Source organism: Diachasma alloeum, unplaced genomic scaffold, assembly GCF_001412515.2.
Source record: "Diachasma alloeum isolate Michigan unplaced genomic scaffold, Dall2.0 Dall_scaffold_00336, whole genome shotgun sequence".
Classification (NCBI taxonomy): domain Eukaryota; kingdom Metazoa; phylum Arthropoda; class Insecta; order Hymenoptera; family Braconidae; genus Diachasma; species Diachasma alloeum.
The window spans coordinates 456,065-475,366 of record NW_021680475.1 but is presented as its reverse complement, the minus strand read 5'-3'; the positions used below and the strand labels follow the sequence as shown (position 1 = coordinate 475,366).

The 19,302-nt window shown below is 38.5% G+C and overlaps 1 protein-coding gene across 2 annotated transcripts in view; it reads left to right on the top strand.

Moving 5' to 3' along the window:
• The window catches only part of LOC107040465 (transcription factor AP-2-epsilon), a 146,245-nt gene that overhangs the window by 99,980 nt on the left and 26,963 nt on the right, over positions 1-19,302 (top strand). Inside the window, exons 3-4 of one of the 2 annotated variants that reach the window (XM_015260559.2) lie at positions 3,512-3,889; positions 18,467-18,646. In XM_015260559.2, the coding sequence (XP_015116045.1) occupies positions 3,512-3,889; positions 18,467-18,646 (558 nt within the window). Of the gene's footprint in view, positions 1-3,511; positions 3,890-18,466; positions 18,659-19,302 lie in introns of both variants that reach the window. The other variant, XM_015260558.2, reaches the window with a different exon arrangement.

The window sequence follows — 19,302 nt, the reverse complement described above, 5'->3', positions numbered from 1 at the left end:
AGATGATCACCGGCGAAAGTCTCACCGCGATCTGCGGTGCACCGAGCACCGAGAGATACGTTCCCTACATTGTACGCAAGGAGAGCCGCGTTGGATGGGTACAACTTCTCTCGCGGCTATTCGCTCGAGGGGCGTCTCCATCAGCCCCATCCAGCGTCCCACATGGGGCCTGGCTGTGCGCAATCACACTAGGCCACTGCCTAACGCCCGTGAAAAAGGGGGGATCGCGAGTTTGGGCTGATCTAGCGTGTACCCGCGCCACGTGCGTGTTACACACAATTCAGTAGTCGAGCGGTCTGCAGTGGCTCATCGGCACCTCGAAAAACCCCTCGGCCGATGCAATCGTAAATGCGGACAATTTCTGTGCTACAATGTGCAGACGGGTGGGACATGCCAGTCTGGGGTGGTGGCAGTTGAGAGTTTAGAATCCAGTGGTGGTGGTAGGCAATACCAACGGGCGCGCTTTGGACTATCGTCTCCTAGTGCCTCGCGCCTCCGTCGCTTCGGGGCCTCGATTCAGTCGCCGGCGCAACATCAACTACAGTATAACACGAATCAGCTGTTGACATCGGCTTGTCTACCGCGTGTGAAAGACGAGTGGTGCGAGAGAGACTGTTTTTTAGAGGCGACGTGTGAATGAGGATCATCCGGCGATCTCCAGGATGATTATTATTTTTACACTGCCCCGAGAAATTTAAAGCCCGTGACACGTCCGATGTGTATCTACTGCCAGAATGACACCAAAATGAGTGGGGAAATTTGAGGGATACGACTGAGGGAACAGGTGTGAGTGTGTGCAACTGTGAATTTGTGATTTTTTAAATAATCTTTTAGAGAGATAATTGACGGAGTGATTGACAGGAGGATTTATCGGGCGATTATTTCTGTGATATGAGGGGTGAATTATCAGTTCGGTGAATAAAGTTCGTTGGGTGGCACGAGGGTACGGCCGAGGGGCCCACCTCGTTCTAGTGCCGGCAAACTGGAGGTCCTCGAGATGTTTCCACCGCGAACAGAGGCGCCTACTGCCGACAAACTGGCACTCTGCTACGCTCCCCACGTTGATATGACCACTGTCATCGAGGTCGAGGTGAATTGCATTTTTTATTTATGAGATGAGAGAAAAAGGAAGAGTTGCACGAGGCAGCGAGGGGGTGGGAGGGAGAGGGGAAGAAATATGATAAAAATGAGAGGAGTATTTTTCATTCAGGTCGAGGTATTATGTGTTATTGCAACAATGAGTTTTTAACGTTGGAAAATATGCTGGATAATAGACACTTTAACGGAGGGGTAATTAAATGAATCATTTGTGACTCGGGTATTTATCCGTCTTTATATGTCATTATCTCATTAGTGAACGAGACGATTTTTCCAAATGGGAAATGTTTTTTTAATGGCCCTTTGGAATTTTCAACGAAATTGATGTGTTATCACTTGATGAGACACAGTGAGTATTTAGTGTTTACACAGTAGGGGGAATTATAATGTCAGGTTGAATCTACTGTAATGGGGTAATTATTCTGAGCAGTGAGTGGAAAATGAAATGTAATAAATAATCCATAATGCGCACCTTCGAACGTTCGCAGTTGTAAAATTCACCCGAAAGCCCTCGAGGTACAGAAAATCGCGAGTGTTTCTTTGCAACTCAGAGCTTGAGTAGTGACTCGCACTGGTGGATTACGATTGTTCTCCAGTTGAGACACTAAATCATGGAAAGGTTATTGTGCTTTTCGCCCAGTCAGCACAATGCCCTGTTCGATGCCAAGTGGCCATCGGATCGAGCGGTATTCCGACATCTCGTGTTCACATGTGAAGGGCAAATTACATAAGTTGTATTAAAATATTTCTTTGCCTGTCGATTTAACGAGAATATTACTGGCCGAATGCCCGACGATGACTCGACGAAGGCCGAAGCACTTCATTATTGCGTGATGCGCGCGGATGTACTAGGTATTTCTTCTTGGAAGGAACGCGCGTACTTTGACTCCAGCCGTCAAATGTAACTCCTGAAATATCTGACGTGATCTAACAGCGAGTGGGAAGCGAGCAAAAAATTATAAATAAAACGTTCGACTGGGTCGTCGGTCGCTCGCTTCGCTCGCCACATTTGCGGGTGGGTGGAAGTGGGTGTGCGATCCATTACGGGTCGGACCAATAACACTTAGAAAAAAATGAAATTTCATGAACAGTTGGCTACTAATTTTCAGGACAGCGACACTGAATGCGATTTAGAAGGGAAAAAAGCATGAAATTTGAGGTTTCTTTGAAAATTTAGTAAAATTCCAGGATTTTAAGGAACATAAAGACTAGGATTCCTTAATTCACTTGAATTTCCAATCTAATATGAATATTCAGTCCCAAATTATACTGAAAAACCTCGAAAATTTTGAAAATTTCGTCAACAACTTTTCTGAATGCTCAATCTATTGAAAATTGAATTGTACGCGATGTTCAAATTTCATGACGAGTTTGGAAATTCAAGCTGTCATTGAAAAATCGATGACTATTTAAAATGAAAAACCCAATTTTCTTGAATTTTTAAGGTGAATAAGAAATTTAGTGAACGCTTTCATTTGAAATTGAATTCAGTAGCGAAGTGGTAAACCGGTACAAGTCGATTTTGACTATTGACCAGTTTTCAAAAAATATCTCGGAATCTAAGGGAAATAGCGAAATTGTTGTAATTTCCTTTTTTGTAGCTCTCAATTTGCTCTACAAAAAAGGTTATGACAAAAATTTTGCTATTTCCCTTAGATTTTGAGATATTCATTGAAAACTGGGCAAAATCTACTTATACCGGTTTACCATTTCACTACTGAATTGAACCTCACAAAATCGAAAATTCAGATGACGCTGTGACTGAAATTTTAAGAAGTTTCTAAGTGTGTTAAAAATTTTTGTCTGAAATTTTCGGTACACTTGTTGGAAATTGTTATGGAATTTAATTACCACTAAAATTTCAAGGAATTTCGTGGAAAAATCAAAGAGAACTGTAAATTTCAGTCCCATTTTTCCCTGAAAATGAATATGTTCGTGAATTTTTAGGACAGTGACACACTGTTAAAAATTTTCGTCTGAATTTTTCAGTCCAAATTCCGGAAATTTTTATCGTGTTCAAGTTCCACTGAAATCTCAAGAAATCTTGTCATTGAAAAATCAAATATTCCATTGATTTTCTGTTCAAATGATCTGGAAATCAATAAAATACTTGATTTTTCAGTTCAATTATTCTGTAAAAATTCAGAAAAATCAGGAAAATTCAGGGAAAAGTTGAAAATTTATGTCATTTAGTTTCTGAATATTCATGTTCCACTGAAAATTCAATCAAGTTATGAAATTTCCATCTTACTTCCACAGAAAACTCATGAATTTGGGTGAATTCTACTTAAAACTTGAAATTTCATAACCATTTTTTCCCTAAATTCGATTCAATGTCACTCTCATGCGATTTACTATAATATCTTCCTTGATTCCTTGAAACTTTGATATAAATATTTGTTTACTTTTGCAGGACCGTTTGACGAGTCACGGGGGCATATCCACCCTTGGCGGTGGCAATTCATCGCCCTACTCTGGTGCCCATCACCACGGACACCGAGGAAACGGCAATGGTGGCGGCGGTATGCCCCATCATGCTGGTGCATCCTTACCTACGGCATCAGACTTTCAACCCCCCTATTTTCCACCACCCTTTCCCACCCATCATCATGCCCCGGCAAGTCCACAGCATGGTCTTGGCCAGCCCCAACACCTCGACTACCTCGTCGGTGATCCCTACACCCAAACCCTTAACACACTGCATCAGCATCATTACAATCATCTCAGCGCGGCCGTTTCCGCTGGACAGAGGAGCGGTGATCTCAGGAGGGACGCCGAGGGTATTCACGTGGTGAGTGTTTCATATTCAATTACACGTCCACACAGAGAAATAACACATTTGAATCGAATGAAACTGTTTGTTTGGGGATTTGTGATTTATTGCTACAATCTTTTTTTTTAATCATATTTCTTCCCTGCTACTATTACGGTTTTATAAGCTCCCTATGCTTCTGCCTTGCCTCTCCCACTTCTCTCTTCTGATTTTTCTCTGCATTATAGAAGGGATTAGTTATTTTTAACGAATGGATTTGGTTGGAGACGAGGGTCTACACGGTCTCACCAAATGGTCATTCGTTAATTGTTAACAAATGCACATTGGAGGAGCCTTCCACGAAGAGAAATATTCAGTAAAAATTACAGAACTCACAGTTCGTTCACCGATTAGGGAATCGTCTCAGAAAATTTAAGGGACGTTATCGTAATTCTTCATAGGAGATTCAGGTAAAAATTACGGAACACTGGAAAAATTCCGTGATTTTAGGTAAAAATTACGTGACAGTTCCGTAAAATTTCCTACAACCACATTTCGCTCCGAAATCACGGAAAAGATACGTAATTTTTATTGAATAGTTCTCTCCGTGCAATCCAGAATTGAATCGTTCTTTTCGACACTTTAATAGCCGAGTGAAAATTCAAATTAGTCATCTTGATCCAGGGAAGGATCAATATAACCCAGTATTTTCTAGTTTTGCATAAAAATAGTGTATTTCGATACGAGTGTGTAATAGTATATTTCAATACAAGTGAGACGGAATTTTCACCCGATTGAAGTTAGCGGCCGAGGCGAAGCAGAGCGACTGGTAGGGATTAACGGAATGGGGTGTGACCCACTACACTGATAGAATGATGCATTTATTTCAAACGAGATTCGTTAACTATTAATGAATGGTAGAGTTGAATATGACCAAATGAATATTCGTTAATAGTTAACGAATGGTTCACTTGAATGGCGAAAATCAAGTCAAACAAGGCTCCTCACATATACATTCGTTAACTATTAACGAATGAACATTTGATGCGACAAAATAGACCCTAACCTCCAACCAAAATCCATTCGTTAACAATAACTAATCCGTTCTATCAGTGTATGTATCAAACCAATAACTTCCCGACCGATTCCCCTTTTTCTGTTGATCAGAAAAAATTAGAGAATCTAAAAATCGGGCGATTTCAATGCTCCCATACGGAAGTAAAAACGCAAATCCGGATAACTGAAGAATCGTCGGGGGGATTTTGCAAAACATTCAATCAGAATCGAGTCACATGAGGATGTATCAATCGCAAAAGAAAAAATTCACATCGCATCATGGTTATCTATAAAATCGTGGAACTTCCGATGAAAACTCTTTTTTTCAAGTTTTCTTATCTGTTTTATTCGAATAGGTAACAAACCGCTGAGGTGATAGTTTTCACAAACTAATCAGTTCTAAGTTACAAGAAGATGCATCGATCGGGGAAAATTTGTTCAGGAAAAATCCTTGGACAAAATTTGATGCACATTACGGAAAAAAAGTAGACTCGGTATACACGGAGAGAAATATTAAGTAAAAATTACGGAACTCACAACTCGTTCACCGATTACGGAAACGACTCAGAAAATTTAAGTGACGGTATCATAATTTTTCACAGGAGAATCAGATAAAAATTAGGGAACGCTCTGGAAAAATTCCGTGAGAGTTCCGTAAAATTTCCAACAACCACATTTCACTCCGGAATTATGGAAAAGATACGTAATTTTTATTGAATATTTCTCTCCGTGTATCCGGCCCGTCTACTATTTTTGATTCGAGCATATTATAGACCTGAATCCAGTATAAAATATACTCCAACCTCCAACAGTAACTCGTAAAAATTCTGCAACTCCTCAGTCATCATATCATCACTCTGTACTGTACCATCTCACCATCCACTCAATTTTGTATTGCAAAATTATCTCTATTTTCTCTATCCTCACCCAGTAAAGTCAAAATATTACCTGACTTTTTTGCTATTACCAACTACTATGTACATAAAATGTAAATACTTGGCTGAAGGCCCTCGGGCAATGGCCAGTGGCAAGTTCCTGCAGGAACTTGCAACAAGTTTCGTTTTAAGTAAAAAAATGCATAGACCTTGTTCATGTATATTTTTTTCCATGCATACATACGTCCGCACGTGCACACACCCACAAACATTTCTTCGAAAAAGTTTCACAATAACTCTAGAGGTCTTGAGCGGTAGACGAAATTCAACATTTTATTTGCGGGGTCATTATACGAACTTCGTCCCTTTGGGTCAGAAAGTTAATGAATCGCTTGTTGGATGTAGCCTGATTCACATGTCAGGATTTGATCTGTTCTGTTGCACTGGATCCAGTCACTATTCGTTATTCGTCTGCGAATCCATAATGTCCCACCAGGAAATTTCGGCCAGATTCAAAATCAGTTTAATTCAGACATTTTTTCTCAAATAATCTAAGGTTACGATTACGTCCATCACTTGAGAAAGATAAATTAAGCTCGACGTATTCTAGACTTTATCAATCTGCTTTCTCACTTTGAGAAACTTATTTTGTCTGTGCAATTGAAATCTGCAATGGAGTCAAGTTCCAATAATTTTCAGGAGAGCGATGTTAAATTCTATTTAGGGAGAAAAATCGTGTAAAAAATGGAATTTCATTGTAAATTCCGTAGAATACCAAATTATTGAGCAACAGCAAATCAAGAATTCCCCAACTTACTTGAATTTTCAATCACAACATGAACATTCAGTACCAAATTATACTGAACTTTCAATCGATCGGAAATGCAAGAATTTATTATTGTATATTAATCTGAATTTTCTTAATTCCTATTAATGTTCATGCATTACTGAACTAAAGTTTACAGTCTCCATTGATTTCTCCATCAAATTGAAAATGTTTAATGCCAAAATTCCTTAAAATTGCAGTAAAACTGTCACATGATGATAATTTTTTTAAATTGTACCGGAAATTTCAGCCAAAAATTTTTAATAGTGCAAGAATAAAAAATTATAGTCCGCATTAAAAGCGTTTATTTGGACATCTAGTTTCCGAGATATTCACATTTTCCCATTGCCAACGCTCATTTAAACAAATGCTAATGAATTTCCCTGATCTTCCACACCGATATCATTTCTCACACTATCGAGGTCATTTTTATCTCCAAACGTTCGGAATTTGATCGAAGGTATATTCCACCACCGGTGAAGTGGGTCCATTCCCAACGGCCATTCACAATTGTGTAATCACCGACGTAAAATGGCTGATGATCGCCTAGGTCAGCACCTTGATATCGAGAAAAACCTGAAGTGCTCCAACGGCTGGAAAAAACTCTTTGGAGGTCAAACACAACAAAAAAACGTTTTTTGTAATGAACCTCTTCAATCGTTCCCAAAATCATAATCCCCCAGCCCCAACCACATCTTTCCCAATTCGTGAATCATCTCGCCGCGTGATACATAATTTTTTCATCTCCCATTATCTAGCAAACAATCCATCCCGACGATTTTAATTGAGCGAATAGATTGAGGGAGACCCGCTGAGTACCACCCAACAAAAAAAAACCCGAGTATCTGCAAAAAATTCAATCAATGTCCGGCTTTGGCCCTTGATGCGTAGCTCGTGATGCAAGAGAGAGATAAAAAAAAATTATATCGCAAGGGACATGGAATTCCAGTACCGTTATAACCCCCTCATGATGGTCTCGGGGCTTCTGGTTCGCATACGATAACCATACATCAAACCTGCTCTCCATCAGTTAAAACTTTAGTAGACAACAAATTTATAATGACTTGCCTACCATCCATATTTCACATTCGATCCTTGCTACTCCACCTAAGTCAATCAAGCCCCGAAACAAAAACTTTCACATTCACCTCTTCCTGGGTTGGTAATGATAATAAGAGTGGCGCACCGTGGCGAAAAATTTCACTCTAATTGACGCTCTCGGTGCATCTCCCGCCGCTCCTTCGTGTCTGCAAAACCGACTGTGGGGGGGATTACCCATTTGACCGGGATTTTTTGCCCCCCCAAGTGTCACGTAACGATTTCTGGACCCAAATAAATTTGTCTGAAAAAACTTTATACCTAATAAAAAGGCACCCTGAGTCCATGGAAACCCGAGACACACGAGAATTCCCAGCGTCCGGTGTCTCTGGGCCCTCGAAATTTTTCGAAATGCAAACATCTGTTCGAACAATCTCCCGCACGATCGGGGGTGTTCTCCCCATCGAAGTGTCGCATACTTGTTTCAGTAGTTTAACCGAACAAACGTGCTGCAATTATGTGCAATCATCCCGTGTAAATACGCGCCGTCATGTTGCGAGATAATAACCCTTTTGGTAAAAACAGTTGGAGGAATAATGATGACATAAACGCATGGGGTTTTAAATTTGGATAAAGCCCGACTCGCCTTCCCCCTCTCTACATATTCCTGTCTCCGCAAGTAATTCGCTTATTAAGTTCCGGGCTTCGACATTCCCCCGAGGTAGATGCCGGGAACGTTTGCTTTGAGTTGAAATATTCCAAGAATCGCAATGCTAGAGAATGGCCCGCGTTAGGATGAGGGACACACAGCGAACGGGATGTGTGTGTGGTTGTAGACGTTGAGAAAAAATTATTTCGTCATCTGATTTAATTGGAATTAATACACGGATTGACACATCATGATGCACTGAGAAAAAATATTAGTTTTGCCGAGGAATCATTTTCTTGGGAGAAGAATTTATTTTTTTAGTGTATTTCTCCGGCCGGTCATTCACAGGTGGTTCAAGTCCCTCTCCAAATATTACAATTATGTATAATTATGAGATGATTATTATATGACCCTGAATGAACATCCTTCATTATTTTTTCATTTTTTCAAATCAGTGGCGAAACGGTAAAACGGTTTAAGTCGATTTTAATTATTGGCCAGTTTTCGATGAATATCTCGAAATCTAAGGGAGGTAGGAAGATTTTACTTAATATCTTCTTTGTAGCCCTCAATTCGCTCTATAAAAAAGGTCATTACGACAATTTTGCTATCTTCCTTAGATTCTGATATATTTGTCGAAAACTCAGCTAACGGCTAAATCAAATTGAATCGTTTTACCGCCTCGCTACTGAAATGATACACTCCTACAAAATTCCGGCTTTTCATGGCTTTCATGAATTTTCAGTGGCAGTGAAACAAAAATTTCACAACTAGATTGAATTTTCAGAATCAAAATGACGTGAATTTTCAATTTTTCCCTGAATTTTTCTGATTTTGCAGAATTTTTGCACAATAATTGAACTGAAATATGAAGTATTTTATTCATTTTCAGATCATTCGAACAGAAAATCAATGGAATATTTGATTTTTCAATGACCAGATTTCCTGAAATTTCAGTGCACTGATAGACTGATTCATTTATTCAAAAAGAGATTCGTTAACTATTAACGAATGGTAGAGTTGAATATGACCAAATGAATATTCGTTAATACTTAACGAATGGCTCACTTGAAAAGTGAAAATCGAGTCAAACAAAATTCCTCAAATGTGCACTTGATTACTACTAACGAATGAACATTTGGTGAGACCTAATAGACCCTCATCTCTAACCAAATGCATTCGTTAACAATAACTATCCTCTCTATCAGTGTGCGAATTAAACAAACAAAACCAATTCAAATTCAAACAAAAATTTTTAACCGCGCAGTCTCATAATATGTAGCCTAACTATCCTATAATTCAACATAATAGTAATATTTGAAGATTGACTTGAACCACCTGGAAACGATTGGATATATTCTTCTTCCAAGAAAATAATTCCTTGGCAAAAGTAATTTTTTTTTCTCAGTGTCTTATTAGTGATTGGGCGGACCGTGCAATTCATGATATTGTCGATTGTGATTTTATTCTAGGGGACATTTGAGATTTGATAATAGACAGAACCGACGGGCCATCGGGGGATATTGTGGTGTGATGACTAGCGAGCACAATAGCCAACAATCAGCCGAGTGCTTTCCACCGAACCCCAACAAATAGCTGTATCCTTGAAGAACGTACATGCTCCGTATTATATCTTTATAAAGAGGATAGAATGCCGTGCGCTATCTTACTCCCTTTTCAGCGTTGCTCCCTCCCAGTTTTGAATTATTGTTGGCCCCTTCTCTGACAAAGTCGAAGCAACCCCTTTTAAACGGGTAAAAATCTCTCGGATCTTTGCCGAAGCAACACTGCGGAAAATCTCAGGAATTGTCTGGATGTGCACGTGGCTGCATCCGCACATATCTGTTACATATGTGTGAAAAGACTCCAATCCTTGATGCTGCAGTATTCACAAATTTTTTATTTCAAACTACGTGATTTTTCATTTCGTTTGTACGGAGAGGCAAATCGGAGATTTTTTTATAATGATAAATCAGTATTTATCATTCCCGGTGATCATTCAATCTGTGATGGAGTGCGAATTCTTCGCAGAGAATGATTTTTAGTCGTGAAACAATTGTTCTGTTATGAGGAGCAGCATTCACGTCTTACAGTTCAGTCAAAATTTCAAGGGGAGCGATATTGAATTCAGTAGCGAAGTGGTAGAACGGTATAAGTCAATTTTGACGATTGACCAGTTTTCAATAAATATCTCGGGATTTAAGGGAGATAGAAAGATTTTTGATATAACTTTTTTTGTAGAGCCGATTGAGAGCTATAACAAATATAATTACGAAAATTTCGCTATCTCCGTTAGATTTGGAAATATTCCACAACAACTCAATTGGGAGATAAGTCGACTTACACCGGTTTACCACTTCACTACTGAATTCGATTTAGTGAGAACAAAAATTACGAAATTTCAGATTCCATAGAAAACTTGATGGAATTCCAAATTTTTTATTAGTACGGAGATGAGCCAATTTTCACGTTTTGTACATTTCTGGCAAACTATCGATCGAATTGACGCGAAAAAGTATACCGTTTATGCGTTTCATAATTATTCAATAACTCACGAAGTTTCCTCACTGTGCAACCATTTTACTGCGTTTTTTCTAAACGTCATTTTTCGAAAAGTTTAGAAAAAAACGCAGAAAAATGGTTGCACAGTGATGAAACTTCGTGAGTTATTAAATAATAATAAAATGTATAAACGCACTGAGAAAAAAAAATTCAAGAAGTACGTCTTGACTTGTATCAAGACTTCATGGCTCGAAAACTGACTAGGAGAACATATCTCGCACTGAGAAGAGAAACCTTTCGTCAAAAGATTTTGTACTTGTCCGGAAAATGAGGGGCAATTTATTCACAAGAAGAAAGCGACTTCTCGAAACAAGTCAAGTAATTTTTGCATTAAAAAATTTTAAATTTTAGTTTTAAAAACAACTGAACAAATTGATTCAACTAAGCTTGATTTGAGAAATCCCTTCCTTGTCAATTTTCGAGCGATGAGTTCCTTGATACAAGTGAAGACATACTCATCAAAAAACTTATTTTCTGAGTGTGTTCATTCAAAAAATAATAATAAAATTGTTTTCAGTTCAGATGTATATTGCCTGCAAAAAATGCGCGCTGCCGTTGCGAATTACCTGATAATGGATGCGATAATTACCGATTTCCCATAACAAAAATGATTTACAATTCGAAATTCACATATGTCGGCCGTTCATCTTGAGTTAGAATGGTTTATATGTATGAAGAGAGATAAATTTCCATTCAGAAACGATCGAAAACGAGCGAAGGTGAGTCAATCAATCACAACTGCCACTGGATAATTGCGTTGAAATAGGACACAATGCCTAAAATTAAATCCAAATCCAAATCTAAATCACAATATTTTTCTAGTATCTTTTTTTAGAAATTAATTAATCGCCCTTTCCATTAGCAATACAGCCAACTCCAAATAAATATTGACTCACAATTTCCGATGATTGTGAAAATGTTTATATAGAAGAATCTACTTATTATTGCTGGCGTTCCCCACAAACCCAACGAAGCAAATGTGAAAAAGTGTCGATCAAGTTTCATATTTTTTTACAATTATGATTCGCATTATACCACTATCTGTATGATATAGAAACAGAGCCTGTTCCAAGAACGAAACTTTCACGTGATGAAAAAAAGAGCGGCGTTAATTAACCCGCGGGCGGTAAGTAGCCGAGGACTATTCGACTCGCATCTCGCTTGTAGTTATAAATTGATGTAACCAACTGAGTACAGTGTGTGGACCCGACTAATGAGATGAAATGTGATCGCCTTTCTCTCGTTAAAGCTCCCTCATAGCGTTATACGAAATAATATAGCCAAGCTACATGTATTTCCAACCGATCATATATATAAAAACCATTTTTTATCGTTTTATTGACTCTGTACTAGTTTGATTTCAACGGCAGATAAAGGCGGATACAATTAATTCGCGATCCATCGAATACGTGAGAGAAAGAGTATCTCAGTCCTCATCCACTCCGGGCGGGAAAAAAAATAGAAAATGTTCATAAATTCAATAATTCCAAGCTTGACTTTATCGCCCATTAAAGCCTCCTCTACCATCGATTTATCGGTATTACAGCCTAAAATGATGATTTTAATTTACGAATCCATAAATTATCACCTAATACTATTGACAATGAAATGTGCGACTGCGGTACTCCATCATTTATTTTCTCCTCCCAAAAGTCACCGAAGGAATCTGAATGAAGTCTCAGAGGGGTTTCCTCTAATCGATTATATCCAAACTCGTATCCTTAATTCCGAAGTTAGAAACGGGGGGCCTATTCTCGAAATATTTTCGTGCGCGGAATCGACTCCGTTGACGGAACGCCTATATGATTCCTATACGCAATTCGTCTACGAAGCCACTTCCGTGCACGGAAATATTTCGAGAATAGGCCCCCGGGTCGAATAATCATCCAGCGGCAGGCATGAGCCGCTGGATAACTTTCAAAGCCGTCGATTGTAATTATTTTGATATTAAAGATAATAAAATTGAATGATTCCGAAAGCCTGCCTCCACAAAAACCCAGAGTCTAATGACATAGTGGCTACATTTGAGGTCAAAGATGATGTGGAAAGAGCAACAACGGTTAGTCTTCTCACGCGGTGTAACAGATATGTGTGGATGCAGGCACGTGCGCATCTAGACAATTCCTCAGATTTTCTGCAATGGTGCGTCGGAAAAGATGTGACAGAGTTTACACGTTTGAAAGGGGAGGCGGGATTTTACTGACTTGCGGATTTTAAAAAGCTATTTATGACTTGGGCTTTATTGTTGATTATTCCCCCCATCGCCTTTCCGAACTTTTAAAATTGACAAGAGAATATTTTCTTGTATTAAGTGTAGTGATGGGGACTTCCAGGCCCTGATACAAAAATTGTAAACTCCCAAGGGAGTACATTGTTTGCGTCAATCGAGTGAGATCGAATCATTACCACCTCGGAGCGTCCTTATTCCGCATGGGCATCATTGACGACCCGAGCTTGCCCATGCGGAGAAGGGTCGCAAGATTTTGAACACATTCTCTGACATTGTTCTCAATACGACCAACAGCGAGACAAATTATTTAGCAAGTTAAGTGCAAAAAAATATACTCCCCCATACACCACTGATAAATTCACAGCAACTAATGATTTTGTATATATTGAATTGATTTGTAATTATTTGAAGAAGTGTAATATAAAAGTATAACTGCAACAGTAACCATGTACAGAAACTAAATGTAAACAGGATATTAATTATGCAAAATTTGAACAATTTCTGAAACTACAATAGTCCAACGACAGTGTAAATGATTTAATGAAAAATTGTGCACTTTAAATAATAAAATAAAATAAAAGTGTAGTGATGCCGTCGAGACTACAAGATAAACTTTTTGGATAGACGAGAACGATCGCGCGCTGGAGCGCGCGTGTTAAAGACAAATCGTGACACAAAAACCGAAAGCCAACCGAAGTCGAACACGTGCGGGCGGATCCGAATGTTCGACCAATGAAATTCGAGGAATGAGCGTTACGCTACAGTCTACGACGTATGTTCGTTTTAGAATAGGATCATCACTGTCTGAAAAAACATCAAAAATTTTGGAATCCTTGCAATCCCGAAAGACATTGGATCGGTGCGTCTTTTCACGATTTTTTGAGCACTCATTTTGCCTGGGTCGCGACTTTCTCTTTTTTTCAGTTTTATCGTACCGATATATGGTAACGATATATCGGCGATATAAAAACAGAAAAAAACGAAAAAGTCGAGACCCAGTCAAGATGAGTCCTCCCAAAATCGTAACGAGTTGCACCGATCCCATGTTTTTCGAGATTGCGACGATTCCAAAATTTTCGATGTTTTTTCTGACCGTGATGATCTATCCAAATATTTTATTGATTTCCAGATTATTTGAACAGAAAATCAATGAAATATTGGATTTTTCAATGCCACGATTTCCTGAAATTTCAGTAGAACTTTGAACACGATAGAAATTTTCGGATTTTGGCCCGGAGAATTCAGACAAAAATTTTTAACAATGTACTTGAATCAAGTATTTTACACTCGTTTCAAGAATAATATACTTGATTAAAGAATATTTTATTCTTGATAAAATGAGAACCTCTTCAGGATTATGCATACACTTGACTCCGCTATAAAATATACTCAATTCAGATATATTTATTCTCCGCGGCCGCATTGCCAACATTTCCCTCAACTGACGATTCCATAACTTCAGACCCAAAACAATGATCTTTAAATGCCTCAAAACCCGTGGAATCGACAAGGTGCATCCGACAATCTCTCCTTCCATCAGTTACCCCACGTTATGCTCCATCCCATAGCCCCAGCAGTTGAATAAAACAGGTCGGGCGGTAATATAGAGATTAAATTAACTTGAAAAGGAGGCGATCGCTGATCCTCGTGGGCGATATGTACCGATTGTCTCGTTTCATGTTTAGCCGCAAGCGTATTTTCTAGGATTGAACGGTCCGCACTAGCGTCATACTCGTATTATACAGTTGTAGAAAATGTGTAAATCAAATGAGCAATCCACATGTCCCATCAAAATCGACATAAACATCATCATAACTCTCCTCTACCATTTACGTGACACACTTAACATTGACTCATGAGTTTATCTTTTCGGTGTGCATGCGAAAAGTGGGCATTTCGGGGAGCGTCATTACGCTTGCAAGGGATAAATTTGCATAATTTCAAAAGAAAATCCTCCGACTTGAGCGATTTTGAGGTTTTTTTCACGTCAACATGCCGTCAAATTATTTTCGGTAAATGCCATTCAGAATGATTTGTTTTCATAAAAATACGTGCATCATTGAATACATCAAGTGGGCCAAGTTTCCGTACGGAGATAATGATCTCGTTCGCGCCAACGCGTTCATTCTAAATTTCTTTTCGTTTAGTGGGGCACCTTTCGCAATGATTTGCCAATAAAACCTCAAACTACTTCCTATTCGGGACTATATGAATGTGGCAATCGTGATAAAGTTGACGAAAAAAATGAAAGGAATTAAGGTACATGGGGGGATAAATCATATTTGAAACCACAAGGAGTGTTTCTCCCCTTTTCGAAATGCGCCTGTTTTTTTTCGCAGTTTTGCGGAGTGAGATATATATTTGATAATCTTCAGCGCTGATCATGCGTCAACGTGAAATAATCTCCTAGGTCTTTGCGCGTATCTCGGTTAGCCCCGGAGCTACCGGGAAACGTGCTCTCCTGCATCACAGGACATTATATATACGACCGTGAGAAGCGGGCGATGTATAAACATGGGGAAAATGTTGACGAGAGAAAACGAATTGTGGGTATAACCTTTTGATACTGAAACTATTTTACGCACGTGCTTGATTCTTTGATATTGATACTGAGGATTTTTTTGGAGGAGTGCTCTACTCTACTGGGAGTGAATGGGGCGCACGGGGCGGAGGGGGTTTGGCGGACGTGACTGATCGTTTTGTGATACTTGGGAATATGATTTGAATATTAATATGGAGGATATGACACCATTTTGGATTCACTCATTTTTTGACACGTGGTAGTCTAGGTACCGGGAGATCGGAGTGATAAAAATAGAGTATGATGTGAAATTTTTGCACGGACAATTTTTAATTATAAACGGATGAACTCCTTTGAGATTATTTTGCGCATATTCTTGGAATTCTTCAATTTATATACAGAGGGAAGAATCTGTTGAAAAGATGTGAATTTCAGTAATCCCGTAGTATACTGGCTTTACAGGGTACCCTTTACCAGAAGTCTAGAATAAATTACGATATTTTGAAACATTATGTATTGCACCAAAAAATTGATGCTGAATCGTTGGAATTTTTTTGTAAACTGATGGCATTCTACACTAGTTCCTGCAAGGTTATCGCATTACACGTTTTCGCAATTTAACCCCTCACGTACACTGAGAGAAAAAAATAATTCTTCTGACTATATTCCATCACCATCGAATTATAGTCAAAAAGTCCTCAACAATTTTTCATGAGTTACGGTAACTATGGCCGGAGAAGTAATTACTACAATGGAAGGCAGTCATTGCAACTATTTTATAGTTCTCCTCACGATAGATTTGTCGTGGTTACTTTTGAACTTTGGTTAGTTTAACTGCATTTTGATTTGCAAAAATTACGCTTGTGAAGTTACTATAATGTTATGTGCCGCATACAAAAAAAAAATCGTATCGTTCACCAAAATGCCTCAATTATTTTCTTATTATAAATCGAACTTCAGATTTTTCTCTCAGTTTACTATACTCTTCGCATCCCATATTTTCTGGTGAATGAAAAATTATAAATAAAATATACAATTGAAGCTACCGTATTCACCTTCCCAATGGTATTACTCCGATTGTATTATCTGCCATAGTTTCGGAAATATTCCATTTTGAAAAGAGCCGTGCGTTTTTGCATGGGTCGGTATGACATACCGAGCCCGTACGTGAGGGGTTAAGGGTAATTTTCACCAGTTTTTTCCTTCTGTGTTCAAGAATTTTTAGAGGTCTCTTTGGTAATCCACAAAAAATTTAATTAAAAAATTTTACCAATTCCCGTGATAGCAGAAATCTTTGAAAAACGTTCAAATATTTTATTTTTATTTCATTTTATTTCGTTTTTGGCAAATTGGAACACATGCCATCGACTCAAAATCCCAATACTTTCGCTCATAAGCAAAGATGTTAAGAATCAAGGATATCGAATTACTTTCGCTATTTTTTTTCCAGTGAAATGCGCTTATGCTTTTGTAGTCGAACATCAGAGTTTCATTTGAGCCCCATTTGATCCCAAGTTTCCGGACATTTTACAATGATTTTATTATTTAAACTTTGCAGGTCTGAATTTGAATCTCAATATTGAACAACTGTTAAAAAAATAATAATTCTGTCCAAAATGTAATTTGTATGACGCTGAATATTCATGATTTTGTAAACAAAATTTCTCACGTAATTTAATTGACAACTTTAATGATTGAAAATCATTGAATCTGTAGTGTGGTTTGTATTAAACTGTAAAAGATACTTGGATATCCGTAAGAGTAAATTTCGCCGGATCTTTCCTGCTGTGCAGAGGAATCCTAGAAAATCTCTTTGGTAATCTACAAAATACTCCACAAAAAATCTCATTTAAAATTTTTCCGAAATCCTGTGTTTTCAAAAATCTTTGAAAAAATTCAAATATTTTATTTTTATTTCATTTTATTCTGGCGGCACAAAGTGGAACGCACATCATCGACTAAAAATCCCAATACCTCCGCTCATAAGCAAAGATATTAAGAATTAAAGTGGATCAAAAACGTTCCACTTGCCCCACTGGCCCCTCTCGTCATGAATATTCATTCAATATGGGAAATAGAACTCCATTTTGCATTCACACTTTTAGTGGCACGTGCAACTCAACTGAGAAATCAGAACGATGAAATGCCAATCGAATCCAAATTTTGACAAACAAAAAATTCTCAGCTCAAACACAATAAAACTGTCAAAAAATCACACTGATAGTTATTGCTTTGGAAAAATTGATAGTTCATATAGCAAATATTCCCAAATATTCCCACTCGATTCATCAAACAATATCAAAAAATCATTGTTCTAAAAAAATACAGTTCCTTAATCTTTTTTCCTGAGACGGTATTTGCAAAATAATAGAAGCTTTTGTCGATTCGTCTCGTTCCACCGCTCCACACCTGATTAATTCCCAACAAACCAATCTTTGTTCTTCATATATGGGCCCACAATAATTACCAAAAATTTTTTCCCCTGCGAGCACACGTTGCCGTCATTTTTAAATCCCCCGCAAGACATACGCCAATTTCCTAATATAAACCTCGCGTGTCTTATCTTAATGGAATCGCATTTACAGAATAAATTGGTCTCTCCAATATACCTCAGAGTCATCAGCATGACGCTTCGAGAATCGCCGAGTTACTTGTCGCTATTCGATGAGATGTCGATCGATCGATTTGAAACGCTCGAATCGTACGTCATTAAAAAAAAAACACAATCATGAAGGGAAATTATTATTCTATGGACAATAACACACGCGTGTAGCATTCGCGATAGCCAAATTGGAAATAGAAAAACAAAAATTGATGAATGACCAATTGTTTCTCATCCCCTGTTCCTTTATTTTTCAGACGAATATGCACGCGTCCTTCCCCTACGACGGAAGTCGTGGAAGCGCCGGCGGTGGTGGGGGCGGGGGCGGCAGGGGTGTGGACTCTTACGGCGCTGTCCGACGTCCGGATGCCCTCCTACCACCACCGGGACTCGATCAAACTGATCTTCTGCACACGAGTCTCGTTGACGACCCCCAGGTGAGCGACGATGTACGTAATCGCAAATTGCATTATTTTTTTTCACACGGAGAGAAATATTCAATAAAAATTACGTATCTTTTCCGTAATTCCGGAGTTCAATGGGATTGTAAGAAATTTTACGGAACTGTCACGGAATTTTTCCGTTGCGTTCCGTACTTTTTATCTGAATCTCCTGTGAAAAATTACGATAAGGTCACTTAAATTTTCTAAGTCGATTCCGTAATCAGTAAGCGAATTGTGAGATCCGTAATTTTTACTGAACATTTCTCTCCGTGTATCCAGGAGGATACTACGCACCACAATTAATCAACTTTCTCATCAAATTATACCCTGAATGGAGTATTTTTATTAATCGATACAATTTATAATATCCCACTCTGCGTTGAGAAAATATGCAATAATATCGAAATAATGGGTCGGGTCCGTTATGAAGGGAAAATTCAGAATCATCGATAATGTAATATACAGTGCACGGTTGTTGGCATACAACTATTGAATACAGCTTGAAGAATTTAATTTCGGTAAATACTTGAACGGACCCTTTAGTAATTCCAAAGTATCTCCTCGCCTTCTTGCTCACATCCTGGAATGTTCTTTCCTCCCTTAATATTGCTCCCCAAGATCAATCAACTCTCCTCCCCCCCCCCCCCCCC